Source organism: Zonotrichia leucophrys, chromosome 1A (assembly GCF_028769735.1).
Source record: "Zonotrichia leucophrys gambelii isolate GWCS_2022_RI chromosome 1A, RI_Zleu_2.0, whole genome shotgun sequence".
NCBI classification, from domain to species: Eukaryota; Metazoa; Chordata; class Aves; order Passeriformes; family Passerellidae; genus Zonotrichia; species Zonotrichia leucophrys.
In genome coordinates, this window is record NC_088170.1 from 52,293,267 (window position 1) to 52,313,502 (window position 20,236).

Below are 20,236 nucleotides of genomic sequence, written 5' to 3' on the forward strand. Positions count from 1 at the left end.
TATTCCTCCACCCTCTTTTCACGGTAGGTCTGTAATTGCAAAACCAGCCAGAAGTGATTTGTTTGAAGAGGAAGTGTGGGAACTTCCTTTATAAATATTGCCTTTCCCTTCGTGTGCATCCAAACGCGGTTTGCGCTGCTGGCGGAAAAAAAAAAAAAAAAGTGCTTGAACTGAACAAGCTCTTATTCCTGTAGCTCATGCCCCATGTAAGCGAGAAAAACAGAAGTTTTATTGCGGGGAGGGGGACACCAACAAAAACCACACCTAAGAAAAGAAACTAAAAAAGCAAAAACAAATTATTAAAAAAAAAAAAAAAAGAAAAAAAAAAAAAAACAAGTAAGAAAATTTAAAAAGCTGGTTTTCCCCAGCCATTCCCTATCAGTATTTTCAGATGTGTTCATCCTCTGCTCAGGAGCACAGGGCAAGTTAAGGTCCCGTGGAGGGGCGGGGGGAAATCAGTGTTTGCAGAGCTGGCGATTGCAGAACCTGCTGTGACTTGCTCTGCCAGATAGGACGGCATCCGCCCGAGCCAGCTCCTATCGCTGTTCCGGATGGTTTCTTTTTAAAAAAAGTGTCGACATATGTATCTTTCTTAGTAAACTAGTAACAGTACCCTTTCCCAGCCTTGAAATAGCATTGAAGAATTTGCAGAAGAGGGCTCAGCCCCAGAGGAGCAGCCCCAGCCAGGGCAGTGTCCTGGCCAGCAGCCGCAGGTAGATGATGCTCACAAGGAGAGACCAAGGTTTAACCTGGCAGGCAAAGCCACACTAGATTTTTGGGCTGGAGAGAGGGGTGTATGGGATTTTTTTTTGTTGCTTTTCTCTTTAGTGAGCAGTGTCAGGGTGTATGGGCTCTCTGGGTGTGCAGGCAGCCAGCTGGCCTGGCTTGCTGACATAAATCAGCCCAGATGATGGGAAACAAGGCAGGGGGTCCCGTTCCCAGCTCTGAAGGATTCCAGATTAGCAAGATAGGTCACAGAGAAAGCAAGGCAGAGTGTGGAGGGAATCAGGCTGATTCTCTGAGAGATGCTGAAGATGAGAAGAGCCCTTCTGCCTGATTTAAAGGAGGAAAGTGTTCTTATATTGCTTGCAATTAGGCTGAGATTCACCTTGTTCCTTGGATTTGATGGACAAATGAGACATTCCTGCTGTTATAACTTTGGATTGCTGTGATGCTTTCTGATCTGTTCGGCAAAAGGCACAGCCAGGCCACTGTTGTATTAATGAGAAGGTTGTGATTTTTATACATTTCTCAGTGGGGAAGATGAAATTTCACTCAAACTTCCAACCAGGCTTTGTAGTGGTTCTTTTTTCCACTTTTAGAAACAAACAAAAGAATGAAATTTGCAGTGCAGTGGGCTATCATGGGAGAAATCAGTCACTAAAAAAGACACTGGAAACTTCAGTGATCCATCCAGCTGGTCTCAGGTGAGGCTTGCCTGGCTCATCATACCAGTAGTCCTTACATCCTTTCATACCCCACTTCAGAGGAATGGACATCTCAGTTCAGGATGACAAAGGAGTGAACTTTGGGTGATTTTTACTTTTTAAATAAAATTAAAAATAAACCCCTACAGTGCACAGGACAAACTTTTTATTCTGTTACATCTTTTCTCTTGTTTTCCATACCACTATTTGCTGCTGTCTCCTTATATCTCTTATTCTCTCTTATCCATGCCTCATTCTCCATTTAACAATCTTTGCTTCTCTTTACCTTCCTACACTTTGCATTTTTTCCTCTCCTTTTTCACAGTCACACTGTCATGCCTGCTTCTTTCTCCAATAAGGCAAGCTGCATTCTGTAATTCAAGGAGTAAACCTTCAAATTCTGGTGTGAGAACTGAGTACATGATGAAAGAGACTGCAGGACTCGGCCCTAGCTTGGCAGATATATGGGAAAAGGTAGTGAAGCCAATTTTAAGGTAGTCTTATTTACTTCAGTGGTTTGTATCACTTTGGTTGACTATTAAAATGTGTATTTCTAAGGTGAGATGAGCACCAATGGCATTGTGTAAATAAAGAATTCCAAGAACTTAGTATAAAAGACTTTATAGAGGTAATATATTACTTCCAGCTGAGAGAAATGAAGTGGCACTTTAAAATCAGTTTTACTAGCACCCTGTGTTTAAAAAAAAAACCTTCTTTTTCTTTTTGTCTTACCTGCTCTGCAAGCCTGGGCATGTTTGAGGCTACCAGGATCCAATTTCATGTAGTGTCCTATTTCAAATCCAGGCAAGAGCAGACTGATTGAAAATCGTGCTGTCAGAGGTAAAACTGCCTGTGGAATGCCTTCAGTGACACAAAGATGAAAGGGAGAATGTAATATAACAGATTCTGATTTTCTTTTTTGAGGTGTGAGGCTCGGGAGCAATGTTCTTGAATGTTGCACCATTTACCTTGATTGAACAGTAATGGTTGCAGAACAATTTTGGTGAATTTTTGTGTTCTTCAGTTAGTAGTTAACAACTGTGCTGTGAAGAGGGGATGGTTGGTGTTGCTGGGGTTGTTTCAAACCAAAGCAGCAGCTGTAGAATATTTCATGGCAAGCACAGATCTACCTGTAAGTCTGCATAGCACCAGAATAACACAGGATTCCTGATAATTCTTGTCAGTGAAATGCTTACAGGTATTTTGAAATGATTGGGCTTCTTCAGTACTTTGAAAACTGCTGGTGAATGTGAGCTAGTCTAACTGGTCTGTGTTTATATTGGTTTTTAGGGTCAGCACAAACACAGATGGCAGTCTGCTTCATTTTCCCATATGTTTCTTTGCCTCTTCTCTTCCCTGTCCCACAGAGGCCAAGGGATTAAAGAAAAAGAGGACTACATGAGAATGGGGAACAGAGGGAAACAGAAATAGTGTTTTCGGACTTCAAAGGAGTAGGAAAGTGAAAGGAAAACTGAACTTGTGATCTTTGGTTAATTTTTAATTCTGGATGTCATGGTTTGTAAATGGAACAGCATTCCTCATATAAGTGACCCCCCATATCCCCAAGACTTCCCAAACCAACCACTCACTTGCTCACCCTGCTTTCTTTCCCCTTCCCACACCAGGGGTAGAGTTGAGAATTGGAGACATAAAAAGGGGGAAATTACAGGTTGAGATAAGAAATAATTTACTGGAAACAGCAATGAGATATGAAAATGAACAGTTAGAGCAGCAATATTAATAGCACAAGTATACAAAAAGAGGGTGATTTACATGGAAATAAATGCTCACCAGCCAGCCTGAGGTGGTGCAGGTGGTGCATCCTGAGAAAATTAAAAATGGCCAACCTGCCACTCTTTTGTATGACCCAAAGCCACACTTTTCTTCCTAGAATAAGAGTCCTTTATTTCCATGCCCCTCCCTGCCCCCACCAGTGATTATGTGGATGGTATAGAATAACAACCTAGACATACCCACACAGCTCCAAGCTCTGTCCCCTCACAGCTACTGCAAAACAAAAAATTAACTCTGTCCTGGATGAAACCAGGACACTGGGTAACTTAAAAACTTGGCTATGCAGGATTATGTTGAATTCCTGGAAAACTAAGAGTAAACATTGTTCTGCTGTGTAATGCTGGTCTGTCTCCTGTGTCCTGTGCTGGGTGATGCTCATGGCATGGGGATCATCTTGCATTGCTGGGAGAGCAGCAGGTTGCACAAATAGATCCCTTGCATGGAGGGAGTGTGTCATGCCAGCTGGTCTTGGCTCCATTTGCTCTCAGAAGAAAGGGGGAGGCTTCAGGAAAAAAGTCAGTGTCCTTACATTCTTATAAAGTGCTGTCTAGAGCCGGCCAAGAGAATAGCAATGAGCCAAGCAGAGGAGAAAGAAAGTCAGTATTAAAACTCAAGAGCTCATGTGCTAGAAGTGAAATCTGGTGTCTGTGGTCAAGGAGGTGGAGAGGGTAGAATAGAGATGGCCTAGAGGTGAGGGAAGATAATGCATTGGCCAGATATTGTGTGATTCTGAGTTAATTAGAGATCTAAATACACTGCAATGTTTAGAGTATTAGGTTAGCATCTGATATCACCTTAAAGTTTTTAATATTAAATTCTTCTGTTTCCATGTGGACGTGGTCTCAGTGTTGTAATGTCTTCACTGAAATGTGAAGATCCATTCTCAAAATCAAGCTCAAAAAGCAGTATGTAGTTTTATCCTATGTGCTCCATCCTATCAAGGGCACTGTGCTTGTTAGCTCAACAGCTGGATGAAAGTTCCATGGGCATGTAAAAGTCTGTATGAAAAGTATCTGCTCCATATGTTCCATATAGCTGAAGGCTCAGGGGAATTAAGTTTGTGGCTGGGAACCGGATAGCACAGCTTTCCATCCCTGACCCAGTGCTTGCCCTTTTTGACAAACAAACAAGATCTCTCCTCAAAGAAAAGTGGTTTATGATCTGTTTTTAGCTCTAGAAGCAAACATTAAAAACTAAAAAAAAGAACTCAATATGTTCTTACCCGTACTTACAGCAGCATCAGCTGTAGGCACTGCAGAACAAGTGCCACACTTTGTTCCTTGCTGTTTTCAGAAGCCATTATCTCCCTGGCAGTTGCAGTGCCAGAGCAGCGTGTTACCTGCTTGCAAAATTTTGCACTTGGATACAACCAATAAGCCTGAGTTTCTCATCTATTTGAAATAATGGCATTTGAGACCTTGGCCCTGACCACAGAGGTGCAGTTGTCTCATGAGGGAGAGTGCAGGATGGGGAGGTTGTTCATGGTTGTCCTGTTTCTGCTGGGTCATTGACCATACAGGGTGGTCTAAGGTGTATTTTGATTTGAAAGGCAGAAATTTTGTCATGTAAAAGGTGGGAGCAATTAAGCTAGTTCATATTGAGCCAGGATAACAGCTAAAAGTAGTCTAACCTATTGCTGTCTTCTGTGGGTTATGGAGGGGGAGAGGGAGTCCTCCCCAAAAAGCAGTTCAGGGAAGATTAATTCCTAATCCACAAGGCAATCCATGGCAGGACTCTTTCCGTCAAGCTAATGGAGAGAGAAGAAACAGAAGATTAGCCTTGTTAGACTGAAGTTAGATTATGTGACCATCCCTTACCCACTTGCTCTGTCGTGTTCATGGTTTCTGTCATCTTTAAAGAACAATTTCTCTATATTGCTGAAGTAGTTTTTGCTTCAGGTCACTTTGCAAGTGCCTCCAGCTGTTAGAGGACCTGTGCTAACAATACGTATTGAAGCTCCTTTAGTTCAAGCAGTCCATTTTGACTGACCAAATCCATACCATGAAAAACCAGATCCAGTGTAAGATACTGAAAAAGAGCTGCTCTGCTACGAGCAGGAGGTAGAAGGAAGAAACAAAACCAAACAAACCAAAGAAGCCTTGTGGCAGATGGTACCACCTGTGTCCATCCAAAGCAGTGTGCCATTTGAGTGGAGAAACCTGGAAAATCTGATGACTCAGTCTGAATACATAGGGAGACAGTGAACGAGATTTCTGGCTTGTGTCCCAAGCCTCTTATGAAAAAGGCTTCCAATTTTATAACACAGAAAATTGAATACAATTTGGTAGCATCATTCTCTGGCACAGTTGAACTACAGACTGAAATGCCTGGTGTATCCATGTGAGAACTGCCACATAAGTAGTTAGATGACTCTGTGCCAGGTCCTGGGTTATGACTGAACCAGTTTTCTCAATAAATACATTTCTGATATTTTTAGCAAAGGATATACCTTTAATAATACCTTTATTATTGGGGGTATAGCTGGCTGGCCATAACAGTTAGGGTTGATAGCATTTGATTGCTTTTCCAGGCTCAGCCAAATAGTAATTTCCATGCACCTCAGTTCTGGCATCTGCAAGGCTGGATGAGGAACCAACTGTGCAAGACGTGCCTAAATTAGTGTTCAGCAGTGCTTGCAAAAATGCTCGTAAGGAAAGAGAAAACACGGATATATAAAGCAAACTTCTCAGCAGGATCAAGTCTTGTTTCCTTGCTGACTACCTCCACCTCCTTCCTTCTTGGCTGTCAACAGGATGATAATGGTTCACATTTGTCCTTCCTTTTAACATCTGAATTTTCTTTTCCTTTCCATGTTTAAGTTGCACCAGATCCGTTTTTCCTGTTGTTGGTAAAACATAGAAAGAAATCTGCCCTTTACCTTGGTCCTACAGTCTCATTTTTTTGTCTGTCTCTTGGCTTGGCTGGTTTACTTTACACTTCCCTCCTATGACCTTCCTCAGCCCAATCCTAGACTCTCCACTTAGGCTGTATCATGCAGCTGTGCTCTAAATATCTCACCCAGCTCTTCTCCAATCTCACAGTTTTGCTGAGCATACATGCTCATCCTGTACCCAGTAAGGTTTGTTCCCTCATACAGCTTTTCTCTGCAAAGAGGTGAGTGTACATAGTCTTAAAGAACATCTTCCCGAAGCAACTGCTTATAGGGTATGAACGCAGAAAATTAAATTCCATGCAACATTAGCAAAATAAATTTGGTTTAGGACTGGACAGCCTCAAGAAACATGAAGGGAACACAAAAGTCCTGCTGATGTTTGTGTCTTACTTCCCTGGAAGCCAGTGTTATGTGAGTCTAAAAGTCATGTTCAGTTGAGATGAGATGGCTTTGGAGAAAAGGTGGTGGATTTTGCCAGGTGTTCAGGCTCTCTTACCTGGGAACTGCCATGAGGTGGTCTTTTAGTACAAGTGTTGGGTTGTGCTGCAAACTGTTTGATTATGCTTTTCTTGCTTTGCTGAAAGCAACTGAAAAATAACTCTGTGTAAGGAACAGAAGCATACAGCACTCACTATGTCTATTGCTTGGGATATTTATTTGAGGACAGTTGTCATCTTCACATTTATGTTGAACAATCCACATGAAACCTTGTTACCACTTTTTGGCATATACAGTGATGTTAAAAAATATTTGATGGTATTTTATCCTTCCCTAAAGAGACAGACATTGCTTCTCTTCCATTCTTAAATGTTTGGTCAGGGGAGGTGCCGAGTAGTGCCACTGGCCAGAGCATGTTCAAGCTCTGGCTAGAGGAGTACCAAGTCATACAATAACCCATCTGTAATCCTAGGCATTCTTTTGGGTAATAGATCAGTTTAGCTCTCAGTTCTTCAGTAATTAGTTGCACATCTGTGAGCAACTGTCCATCTGATTTACCGTCCTAGCAGCTATTGAAATAGGGAACATTGCCCCATTTAGCTTCAGGATGGAAAGTTATAGTGTGATAAAGTTGTGTTTAAAATGTAATAAAACTGACTGCATATAAACAAATTACAAGTTTATATTACACTATAGATGATCTTAAATCATATTTTAAAGTTCATAAATTTAATGTGATTGAATATAGCTTAATGCATATGAATCTATTTTTAATTGTTGCCTTCTTTTATTTAGTAAGAAGATTAAACTGTCCTGGAAAATAACTTGATTATAGTGAAGAAGACTTAGTGGAAAAGTGAATGTAAGTATTTCAGAGCATGTGTCAATTATTTATGTTTGCAAATCATTGACATTGGTGATACTATAAATCGTGATAAATTGGCAGCCACTTTTATTAGGGTGAGAATGCAGGATCTGATCACTGTGCATATGTGTGTGCATGGTATAGAATATCTATTATATAGATATAGGCTAATATATACCTAAATTATTTTAATGGGGCCATGTGCTGTTTGTCACTTGCATGCTTAAGAACTATTTGCAGGAAAAATGACATTAAGTTGTCACTAAGAGTCCTTAAAAAGATAAAAAAAACACTACTCCCATATAATACCCACAGGGATTCTTAAATTCAGTAACGCAGACATATTTTCCATTTCCAGAGGAATTCAGTCTAACTTGGAATAATGCACCCCATATATAGTAATTTTTGGTATACTTGCCCTGAAGATGTGAGATTATAGTAGAAAAAGATTGCACCGTGGATTGGCAATTCAATTTAGAGTGAAATACAGCAGCTGCAAGTTCCAGGCTAAGTGCATCATTGCTCACTTGAGGTCTCTTTTTCAAACCTGGAGACAATAGTTCTCTAACAATAAGAGCTTTGGTTCATTTTCTAGAACCTCTTGAAACTGGTACTTTGCTGGGGAATACGCCATTATTTTTCTTAAAGTAATTGCCTTCCTTAGCTGTATTTCATAATAATGTGAACCCCCTAACAGTGTGCCTGCACATGTGTATTTGTATGTATGTATTTGTGTATGAGGCAAAGCTGTGTCTCTGCAAGTCTTTCCCCAGGAGACTCTGAGTGGCTCTGACGTGCAGGGCAGCAATAGTCATGAACTTGCAGCCACCACAGATCCGTTCCAGTGGTTTTTTCATATTCCATTTTTCCCACGATCTCACCTTCCTTTTCCCAGAGCCTGACTGATGAGCTTGGAAGCAGGCAACTAAGCCTTTCCAAATGCTGAATAAAGTACAGAATTAATGACTTAGATGTTAAAGAGGACAGTGATTATGTCTTAAACGTCTAACAAGCTGGGACAGTTGTAATTCTAGCCTTTCAGGTTTTACTAACTTGTCTTCAATAATTACTGGCTGACCAGTAGTACTGAAAGCAGCAGGAGCTGCATATAGCATTGTAAAATGCTGTCTGGTTTATGTAGAGTTGTCTACTGATATAAGATTGCTTGAAATTAAGATCGTCAGATTTGACAACATTGTACCTAAATTGAAGATTTACAGATCAGGCAGTGCCTTGATTCTTTCCATTACTCATATCTGGCCCAGTTTGAAATGTATGTAGGTTTATACAATATAAAAGAAAGTCCTTTAAAACCTTTCAGTGTGTATTGAGCAAAACAATGCAGTTTGGAGTAACTTACTGAGACAACTTTAGTTGCCCCAAGATCCTAAAAATACATTTCAAATGACCCTGTTCAGGCCAGTGACACTTCCTGAACTATCCCATGTGTCTGTGACAAGTTTGTACATGCAGAAGTTTTTTGCCAGTTGCTTTCACATTTTTCTCACCACTCCATCTTCAGCTGTTACTTCTGGGAAATTCGGGAAGGGTTATCTTTAGTTACCATTTTTTGAAAAATAAGCAGAATGTTGTTGGTTTCCTCTTTGTAGTTTTTAAGGGCCTATTTAGCAGGAGAGCACAATTTGAATGTCAGTTGAGCTATAAAAGATATCTGCCCAGTTAAAATGTCATTTCATGTATGTATGTGGAAACAACTAAAAGACATGAAGTAGAGCTGTATTTCTGGAAGCTGAGGAGTATAATATCGGCAATGTGATTATTAGCTGGTCCTGAAACTGGCAGAGGACTAAACACATCCTGCAGAGATGGATGCTAGCATTTTGTTCTTCATGTAAAAATAAATATCAACTCTAGTGTATGTTATTTTTCTGATATTTTGATTGTGTGCAAATGTAGTCTGAGCTTCTAAATGTAAACCTTATTTTTGATCTGGCTCTTACAGGTATCTGACATTAATATTAGAGATTTATTCTTCTAAACATCAGTGATTTTCAAAAATTAATTTGCCTCACATTGGCTGGGCTTTTTGCAGTAATACAACTGCAAAATCAACAAGTTTTTATGGAGAGCAGAAAATACTTTTTCATATACACTTTTAGTTTTGTATCTCAAAAGTGGCTGTGGAGATATTCTCATATACAAAGGCAGCATAGCTGAAGGGAGGGATCAGAGGACATCATGGGAACCAAGAGGAGCAGTGGCTTTACCTGCAGCCCCTAACAAACTGGAGGTAGAACCCTGAACCTGTGAAATCCAGCACCTGCTCTTATAATCATCCATTTTGAAGTGTAGCACATCTAGAAATGTTTATTAAATTTTTTTGTTTAGTCAAAATTAAAAATTAGATTTGAAACTTGAGCTTGAATACATTGTAATGGTTTGGCAGAATAACTGGTAGAATGTTGGCTTTGGTTACCTGTAAAGCCAGAAGGTGGAACAAACTTGCTCTTCCTCATTCTTGTCCAATGAAATTTTGGACTGACCTTTCAAATAGATGAAAGACCAAGCTGGAATGCTGGATAAACCCAGTGAAATGCTGGCTTGCTGTGTTTCTTTACCTCACAAAGGGGTGAAAAGAAATGGAGAGAGTGAGGGTTTTGTTCCTCTCAAAAATAAGTAAAGGCTAGGAAAAACATAAAACGGGCTGGTGGAAATGATGAAAAGCCAATTGTGTTGAATTATGCTGATGATACATCAAAATAATCTTGAGGCAGTGACTGCAAGGAGGAGGAAGGAGAGTGTGTACCTTAGGGAATCAGGAGCAGGCACCATCAAGTAGAGCACAGGCAAGAGAGTGCACAGGATGAGGGGAAGAACACTCAGCCCTGATTAGATACCAAAATTAGGTTCTCACTGCACATTTTGTAATCTGCGATCCCAGGAACGAGTTCTTAATGTAGCACTGAGTGTTTTTTCACTGTTCTCAGCAGTATTCCTTATGTAAAATGTGTGCACTGGCATCTTAAATAGCCTGATTCAAACACCCTTATGGAGGGTGAGGACCCCATCATGTCATGTGCTGTCACTAAGCTCTGCTAGCTGGTAGGCAGGTTCCTCCTGGAAAGTCTACAGAGATGCTTTTTAGACTTCTAGAATTATAAAATATTTTCTCAAAACCAGTGTCACTCTCAAAAATGTCCATCTTAGTTTCAGGATCCAGCTGGCTATTGTAAAATTAATTATTGTTTCTAAGAGCTTGGCTCCTATATTGTGAATGCTACAAATAATTCTCAGCAACATTTGAATGAGGTATATAAAGCATAGAGGCATTCTTGATAATGAGGAGAAAAATAAATATTTAGGAGTTAGTAGTTCATTAAATAATGTCTATGCTGTGCATGAAATGAGGCAGGGAAACAGAGGAAGTCTCCCATTTATAGAGACTATCGTGAAGGAGTCACATAAGGAACTTTAATTCTACGCGTGACAATCAATCAGACTTAAGTCCCTCTAAGAATCACCTCTAAGACACTTCTTTAGATCCACAAAATTTAAGTCACCAAAACAGGTAAAAATTGTTCCATATTTTCTGCATGCTTGGGGCTGTGGGCAAGAATGTGACATTGCAAAATGGTCCCACAGAATTTCTGCCCTGTCACACTGAAGCCCTAAAGGGCATGCAAGGGCTCTACACGCGGGTCTTCTCCATATGGTTTCTGGCATCTCCCAGTACCTACGTCCTCTCTTTTTTCTTTCCCTTCATCTTGGTCTCCCTGTGTTGCCTGGCTAATTTTAAGGAGAATACTTCAGCTCCAGGAGAAATTGCATCTCTGCACTACCAGCATGAGTAGCCTGTGACACCAGGTCAGGCTGTAACCACCAGCAGTAACAACCACAGGAAAGCCCTGCATAATGATCTCTCCAGGGTGTGTAGAGCACACTTATTTATGTTGTTGTTTTCTCACATGCTATCAAATACAATCTTTTATTTCCCTCTAATCTGAGTTTATATTCACTGGGTCATGTAAAGGCCAAATGTCATGCCTTTGCTGCTAGATCTTTGCAATGAGAGTGCCCATGGTGAAAGTCCTGCCCTTATCAAGCATGGAGTCACTGGGAGAGAGCTGGCTCCACAGGCAAGACTTGGCTCTGCATTTTTCTCTAGCAGAAGCCTACAGGGTGACCCATCTAACAAAAGCATTGCACAGCTTTGTACATATTTCGTATCTCTAGCTGCAGATAAACTGTAATAGAGTTTTGCCCATATGTTGGCACCTTTCCCTCTTTAGAGAAATGAGGCCAAACTTTCCCAGTAGTTGCATACTTGAATATCTGAAACATGTTATGTACTTCTCATACTTCGCTGTGAGATTTGTCTTGTAAAAAACATTAGGTTAGTTGTAAAAATGTGATTTATTGGAGGGTATGAGTGACCCTTCTCCCTAATCCAGTAACACCTGATTAAGTCTACAGGTTTGGCTAGAAGACCCACAGGAGAGAAGATTCTTGCAACAAAACATAGCTATTTATTTAGAGGTGTTCATTCTTCCTCCTTGAAACAGAGACCCACATGTCAGTCTTCTTTCTCATGTTTCTCTGAAATTATCTCCTGGGGAATATGTAGAAAAACAAACAGTAGATTCTTTTCCATTTAAGGAAAGGGATGGAGACAAATTCAACTTCAAAATACTTGGTATTTTAAATGCAAAATGTTCCTTCTTTAATTAATACTTGGCAAAGCATTTTAAAGATCAAAGTGTCAATATTAGCTAATTCTCATGACACACCTGTCAGGTAAGTAAAAATTATATCCATTTATAGCCCAGGCAGCTAAATACTGTCTAGCATCAGCATCTTCACAATTCCTACCTAGTTAATTTACTGAAATAAGTAGTCTAATTCTCAAAGGTTCTTCATATTCTTAGCTGTCCTAAATTATGCTTAGAACTCCAGAGTACTCACTCTTTTGAAACTGAGTGCAAGTATTTTGGTGCAGAAACATGGGTATGTATGGAAGCTGAACCTGGGGCATCCACACTTAAAAGAGTTTTTCAAAACTTAAGCAGCCCTAAAAAGCCTAGAGCTGGAACCTACATGCTGTCAATTCCCAGGCTGGGCTCAGGTCCCTGCACTGCCCAGCTCTCATACCTTAAGGCAGAGTTGTTTCTCAGTGGAACTGAAAAAAGTGTGAGCTGTAGGTAGTCTTGGGAGGATCATTCTTCAAAGATGTTTTTTCCTTTTTGCAGGGGACATGTATAGAAGGAGTTTTTATAGAGGGAGAGGGTGCTTGAAGCGGAAAGAAAAATGGTGTGTGACAGAAATTAATTCTTCTACCTCCTGCTGTTGCTTACATTAGAGATGCAGGTTATCTTGTTATTTCTGTCATGACTCTCTCTCCTTTTGTTCCAGCATCAGCAGAGTGGTATAATTGGGCTGGAGGACAAATTTTTTGCTGCTCTATTGAGCAACGACTGAAAGGGAGAGGAGATTTTGAACAAGTGCTGTCTCCCCTTCAGTGTGCAGTGCAACTTGTTTCCAAATGGTGTTTTAGTTGGAGTGGTGGTGATTGTCAAGTGCCTTGCTTTGTCTGTGCAAACAGTTTTTGTAACCTGTTTGCTCCATTTGGTGTGGCAATGCCCAGCCCTGAATGCAACACAAAACTTAAGGATGGCGTCACTCCATGCCAGTCTGTTCTCCCTCTTGCAGGAGCAGGTGGGAATGCACAAAACCCAGCCAAAGGCTGTCCATGAGTTGGCACTTAAAGGAGGGAATAGGCTAGGCTACAAAAAGGGGTCTCAAGGGATTGAACAGCCTGGAGCAGGCATGCATGGCTGAATTAGGAGCTGGAATTGTCTGGCTTTCAAATTCAGAGAAGTTGTTTGCTGTCTTGGCCCTGCTCAAAGTGAGTAAATGCTACTGCTAATGACAAAGCCCAATAGAGGAGGAGTGAAGGATTAAAAACACCAAATGATGACTCACCCTCCCCTCTCCCCCTTCCCCAGTTTCAGTCCCCACTAAACCACTTTACCTCGCCAAACCCCTGGTGGCATTTTGCTTATAAATAATCATGTGTTTGAAATGTTAAAATGTGTGGGCAGGGATTAAAAGGATATGTGATGCTACAGCATTAAAACAGTGCAAACCTCTGCAAGGGAATTGTGAAGGAAAATTATTTTTGGCAAGAGCTGCTGCATCCTGGAGAGATCAAGAGAAGGCAAAAAGCAGTTTACCCAAGTCTAGCAAAGCCGAGTAGAAAAGCTGAGTGCAGTAAAGTAGGGCTTCACATAAGTTCTCTGTCATATTAAAGGTGAATCTGAACTTTTGGGGGGATGCAAAGAGGAGATTCATTGACAAATTTCTGTGAAAGGTACCAGCCTAAACTGTTGTCCTTTTCTTACTGTAAAGGTTGGTGAATGCAACTGCAGTGGTTGTCACCCATACTGTAACAGGTTTCTTCCTTCTCCTAGCGTGCAATGGGAATGGTAACATAACCCTCTCAAATCAGTGTGTCAGCCTGTGGTATTTTACAGAATAAGCAGGTTGAGTTGCCCATTTGGGATATTATTCTATACTCTCAAAGAAGTGAGGATATTGGCATCAAGTTTCTTGTTGTGTCTGGCAACAAAAATTGAGAATTGTCCCTGCTTAGAAAAGCAAATGCGTTACAGACTTAGAGGGAACTGTTGCAAATCAGTTTTCAGCATTGACTTTAGCATCGATTGTGCAGCTTGAGTATAATTTTTAGTGTCATTCTCAGATGCTATATTGGCTTTGTCTCCATAAACCTTTGATTCCTGGACAAAGTAAGCCTTTTTATGGGACTGTTGCATTTGAGTAGGTGAAATCAGCTTCCTCACCTCACTTCTTGATTGCAGATGAGTGGACAATACCAATGTGAACAATACTGGTGTGAACAGGCACAGATAAGGGCACTGTCCTGCTGCTCTTCTTGCTGATGATCTTGCTGCTGTTTGCTTGGCTGTACAGGGGAAGCCTCTGAATGCTATGCCTGTAGGAACAGTGCAATTACTAATAAACAAAGAATTTTTAGGAGGTCCCATTCAGTTCATGTCTAATTAATTTTTGAGACTCACTCTGAGCCCACAGAACCTGGGGAGCAGGGCTTTGAGGAGAACTCCTTGGGGGAGGCAGGATAGTGCCACTCCTTCACCTGGGCTGCCTCCTGCCTTGCCCCTGCTGCTCCCTGCACCCTACACAGGGCTTGGCTCTCTCCCACCTGCCTTGTGGTCCAGGCTCCTGCAAGAGTGCATTTGAAATCTTCATGCTGCTGATCCCCTGGGTTTGGTGCCAGGCAGCCTGGCTGCAGGTGTCTTAGGGGTCTCTTCATGGTATGGGACTTCTGCTCCATTCCTGCAGTGCGTCCTCCTGCTTTGTCATAGCAATGATGTTGTTTAAGCAGTTGCCTTAGGTAAACTGGCCACTTTGCTAAATGAAAATTATTTGGTTAATGCAATGTTTTGTATAGAATATACCATCTCCACTGCTCTTAACTTTTGCTGTTACTTTTGTGCTAGCAAACATGAAAAAATGCCCCGTGCATTCAGGATGTTACTTTTTTAATGCTAAATTTTTTATTTATGTGGAATCTATTTAAAAGCCTAACTTGTGTTCTTGTTTTGTTTTTCTCCCTCCTTTAAAGCATTTAAACATATTACTTGAACCTTCATAATAATCTTTAATTAATGTTGTATTTAATATTATATTTAATTAAGGGATTTTAAAAGGATAAAAGTAAAAATTAAATACCAAGACAACTTGCTTGCCTAATAATTTTTTAGGGCTAAATTCAAGGCAAGCCTCAACTATATTTGATTGAATTAGTGTAGTGAAATTGACATTGTATTTAAAAATGACCATTCCTTTGGACAGCTGGGCTATATTCTGGTATACTGTTACTGCAGCACTCAATTTGATCAAGCTGACATGACAATGTCATGAAATAATGTCAAGATGCAAAAATATCTACATTTGAGGTAGGAAATTTCTCATTGCCAGTCAGTAAGCCAATGACTTTGTAAACAAAAGCCTTGTTTATCTTTGCTGGCTTTCCTTAAAATTGCATGACTTAAATATGTTACTAGTTAACTGAATCATATCAAATTACAGTTGCTGGGAAATTACCACTTTGCAAAACACGGCAATTCTTGTTCGTACACAGACAGTTTTTCTTAAAAATGGATCTGGAAATTTCCAGACAATGAATGGACCTGCCATGGTTTTAAAAAAACATGGCTTTTAGTGCTTGAGGTCTGGGGTTGTTTTGTTTTGTTTTGTTTTGTTGTTTCATTTGTTTTGTTTTGTTTTTCAACCTTGAAATTGCCAGGTCACAACTTTGGCCTTGGCATCCTCTGCATCAGTTTACACCCAAAAATCATTGGCTACTGGCCATTTGTCTCTTCAGGGTACTCAGAGAAGAGAAAAGGGTCACAATACCATTTACATTGCAATGAGCAAAAACACAAAAACATAGAGTACAGCTGCTCTCAGGGGTGGTGAGCAGATTCCTGAAGTTCTCCTGCATTTCTTACAGCCAACATCTTTGTAAAACATAAGCTGTATTATTCTTTACAGAAGACTCTGGGAAAGTTTGGTCCTGGTTCTGCAGTGGCATTGGTTGCCAGTGCATCATCAGAAATATCCAGAAACTGAATGACTGTAGAAAGCTTTTCTTGGCTGCAAAGCCAGGAAGATCCTGTTCTAAAGGCTGGGACAGTTCTAGGAAAGAAATGTGGTCAATTGAGCTGATTCATTACATTTGCCAGGCTTTCCATACCCTTGTGTGAATCAGGCCATCCATCTACATGTGAATTCTTTAGCTGATTGCCTTGAAAGATGTGTTGGATAGCACTTGTTTACAGTGGTCCAATCTGCAGGATATAGATTTTATCTGGGGTGTAAATATTTGTGGTGCTACCCTGACTCTGCTCTGCCAGATGTGTTTGCTTCCTGCTTGAGCTGCCCCACATGGGAATGTTCTACCTGTTTGCGTGATTATAGATTTTGCCTAAAGGAGCATTATGCAAAGAAGTTGTCTCTCCTGAGGGAAGTATATGTGAGCAAAACTTCTACAGCTCGGGGACAAGCTATGTTGAGAGAAATTGTTCTTTGAAAATATGTCTTTGAAGTATATATAGGACCAGAAGGAAAAGAACAAGTAAATGATGTAGATGGGGAACGGAAACAAGAAAAAAAATATGTAAAGGAAAATGTTCCAAATATATCTATTTTACACAACCTGAGCAAAATTGAATGTGCTAACATTATTGCAAATAAATTAGATATCCTGAAAATAGTAATCTTACACAAAAGCAGGTGTTTATTCTCATGAAAGAAGAATGAACAGAGATGACATTTTTGCCCAGCAAGTCTGTCTGTCTTTGACAAGGTGACAGGGAGATTTTTTTTTTCTTCAGTTGCAGTAAACCTACTGAAGGTTTCTACTTCAATGGTGTCAGGATGTGTTTATACACACACCCACTCTCTTAGGTACCAGTCCACCCTAATACTTCCATCAGTGCTGTGAGTATGGCTGCAACCAAACCTCAAGCCTAAGCAGGAGGTGAAAATTAAGCTGGCCAGAAGTTGAAATATGGGTTATTCCTGCTAGAACAGCTCCATGACTGTCTTCTCACCAGCTTTTGCATGCCACTACCAGCCCAGATGTTAGGCAAAGTATAACATTCACCTAAGATTTTTCTTTGAAATGAATGGCAGGACAACATGTGGAGAGAGGGGCAATCTGCTTACTTTCATATTCATTAGATAAACTGAAACTAACCTTGTGAGAGAGTAGAGAATAAAGAAGGTTTCCCAAGTGAGGTGTTTGGCATGGTATGATCTTCCTTATGCATCTGTTAAGCAGCTGACAGGACTGCCTTGTGGCCCAGGTGCTGACTAGCAGGGGAGAGAAAAGACAAGTGGTGGGGGAAGGAGGGGACACATCCAATGTTTTGCAGCACATGATTTTGAAGCAAGCATCTCTGCAGTGATGCTTCTTGTCTTGTTCTGTCAACTCCGTCACTGAAGTTGAACTGCATTTATCATCTTTGGCATTAATCTAATGAATCTAACATTCTTGGGCAAGGTAAATATTTGACAGCTCCTGTATGCTTAATTTGTCCCCATGCTTTCAAGATTTGCAGTATCCTTGTAAAATATTGTCATACAAATAGTGGGTGGTAGAGTTCATGCTGTTACAGTAAGTAAAGTGAGCATTTTAAGTAAATTCCCTAAGCGTATACACATTACAGCATACAACTATGTTTTCTGGAGTGGCTGGGATTCCATTCACCAGCCCTGGAAAAGGCATAAGCATCTAAGAGATGGAAATTAGTACAAATTGATCTCATAAGAGCAAATTTTATTTAAATTCTTGTCTGTCAGTGAGTGGTCTTGATGATTTTGTTCATGACAAGTTTGCTTTCATTAAGGGGTAAAATACGCAGTATAATACCTATATAAAGAGCATGTTAAGCTGTTAAATGCTGATTCCACAAGTAATCCAAGATTTTCTAGCTTTTGCTTTAATTTGAAGTCTGCTTGTCAGTCTTCATCTTTATTCATGGTAAATAAAACCTCTTCCCTGAAGGGATAAAGGTAAAAGCCATAGCATTATGTCTATTGCAATCAGTGATTTTGTAGGGATCTTGTTAAAGTTCAAGTTCTTTCCCTGCACTTGAGCAGAAATACCAATGTATGCCAGAAAAATGCTTGATCCACTGTTAAAAGGGATCAAGAAAGCTTAAAAATACAGGGAAGATGCTCAAGGCAAGTGTCAGCACCCTTTGGAAGAGGAGCTAAAGATAAAATGATAAATACCAGAGATTGTACCTGGGTCTTTCCCTTAGCCCTTCCTCCAAGTCAACAGTTGTTGGACCTGTAGTTATTTGAAAACCAGGGAGTTTATAGCCTGGGAAAGCACAGAGAATTCACTCAGTGAGTGGATAGCAAAGAAAAATTAGGGACTCAGATGCTCTAAGGGAGGAGAGAAATGTATATTGAGAAAATATTTGTGCATCACAGAAATTGATACTTGGAGTTTACACTGCACAGTCCTTTCTATGTCCATTATCAATGGGACTGTGAAAACCTGAATATGCTGAAGAAACCAAACCTCCATGAATATCCTGTCACCAGGTCACCTTCCAGAGTGATGAGCATCAGGCAATTAGTACAGAGGCAGCAGGCCAAGTGCTGCCCACGGTCATAAGCAACAGGCTGCACACCAGATTCTGTGAGAGGGAGTGGAGTAAACCCCTGAAGTGATTAGTGCTGTACCAACCCAGAAGGGTTTTGTGGAAAGTAAAGCAGATCTGACAGAAAAACTCCATGCTTATTCAGGAGGAGGCAGCTTTTCATAATGTGATTCAGTGTTCCATGATCTAACAGATGATGATGTGGGGAGGACAAACAAAGTCCATTGTAACAGGAGTAAGAAAGCCACATAAGAACAAAAAGAATATAATTTTGGGGAAAGAAACTGCCCTACACAAGTGGCTGAGCATCAAACTATGTGGGATTAACTGATCTCCAAGCTCATTTAGGCACAAAAGTGTCTGGTGAAATCTGATAATGAGCTCTGACTGAAACATGCTGCCTTAATGGCAAAACATTGATTGATTCTCATTTAGTATTTTTTCTGGACTGTGACATATCTGACATGGCCCAGATTTTTAATTTTGGTGTCTCTTCTTGATGGTTCATTTTTATGTGTATGGCCCCTATAACATAGGAGTTTTGTCAGGTAGGAGTGAAAGACCATCCAACAGATTTTTCAGCTATATATTGAGATCATACATTACATGACATAAGTGCTGCTTTCATGTTTGCACAAATGTAGTTTCCTTTTGTTGGAAGTGCAGTAAGAGAGTAGAACTGTCGTAAGGACCAACAGATGATGTAAAGTAATTGGCAAAAAAAATAAATTACTCCAATACTTAGGAATTTTTGTGTTAACTCTTTTCATAAAATAGGGAAATACAATGCTCTAAAAAGTAAATGTTGCGTTCTGGTTATGTAGTGATCTGTTGCTAATCTACAGTGCTTCGTTATTAAAGTAATCTGTCTCTTTTTATCTGCTTAATTATCCATTTTCCTCTGTGCTGACTGTAAGAATCTGGATTTTTGCAGTACTAAGGTAGAGGATTTACCCTGTGCCAAATAGTGATCCATCCACAGAGACAGGGATAGAAATTCTTGGGTTTATTCCATGGTTATTGGTTTAGAATTGGGACTATGAAAACTGCACTTCTTTCCTAAAGACCACTCCGTTCTAAGAATAACTCTTTTTCTGAAATCTTCCCTATGAAAGGATGTTCATGTGCTAATTACACATAATATCCCTGTTACTTTTGCTTGGGTGTCATTTCTTTGTCCTGCTTTGGTTCCCTCTGAATTTTGAGCAGAGCTCTCAGGGGATAAGCGTACTGGAGATCACCATGGCAACACTCTGAAAAATGCACACTGCAGGCGCCAGGATTTGCTGCTGTGTCCCTGAGAGAGCTCTGCTGATCGGTGGACTTGCAGACTTACTCAGGAGTAAGAGAGAAGGAGTCAGTGTCTGAGAGCTGCTCGTACAGTGCCTATTAAAAATGTTTCCTATGTAAATTGAGGAACTCTGGATATTGTTTGCTGATGCACAGCACTAACATCCAGCGTTTTCATAGCCTACTGCTGAGATTTCCCTTAGCAGACTGCAAAACCTTCTTTTTTTATTCCACTTAATTCTCATATTAGGCTCTTTGGTCTTAGCTCTCCACATTTTCAGTCAGGACTAATGTGGGACCCATTGCAAAGGCAAAGTTGTTATCTTGATAAAAGATGGTTGTTTTGATAAAC

At 40.3% G+C, this 20,236-nt stretch overlaps 1 protein-coding gene across 3 annotated transcripts in view; it reads left to right on the plus strand.

The window, feature by feature from the left end:
- The window catches only part of PLXNB2 (plexin B2), a 250,639-nt gene that overhangs the window by 128,527 nt on the left and 101,876 nt on the right, over positions 1-20,236 (plus strand). For all 3 annotated transcript variants that reach the window (XM_064702756.1, XM_064702755.1, XM_064702757.1), the window contains exon 4: positions 7,348-7,414. In XM_064702756.1, coding sequence (XP_064558826.1) covers positions 7,413-7,414 — 2 coding nt within the window. In that variant the 5' untranslated portion in view covers positions 7,348-7,412. The remainder of the gene's footprint in view (positions 1-7,347; positions 7,415-20,236) is intronic.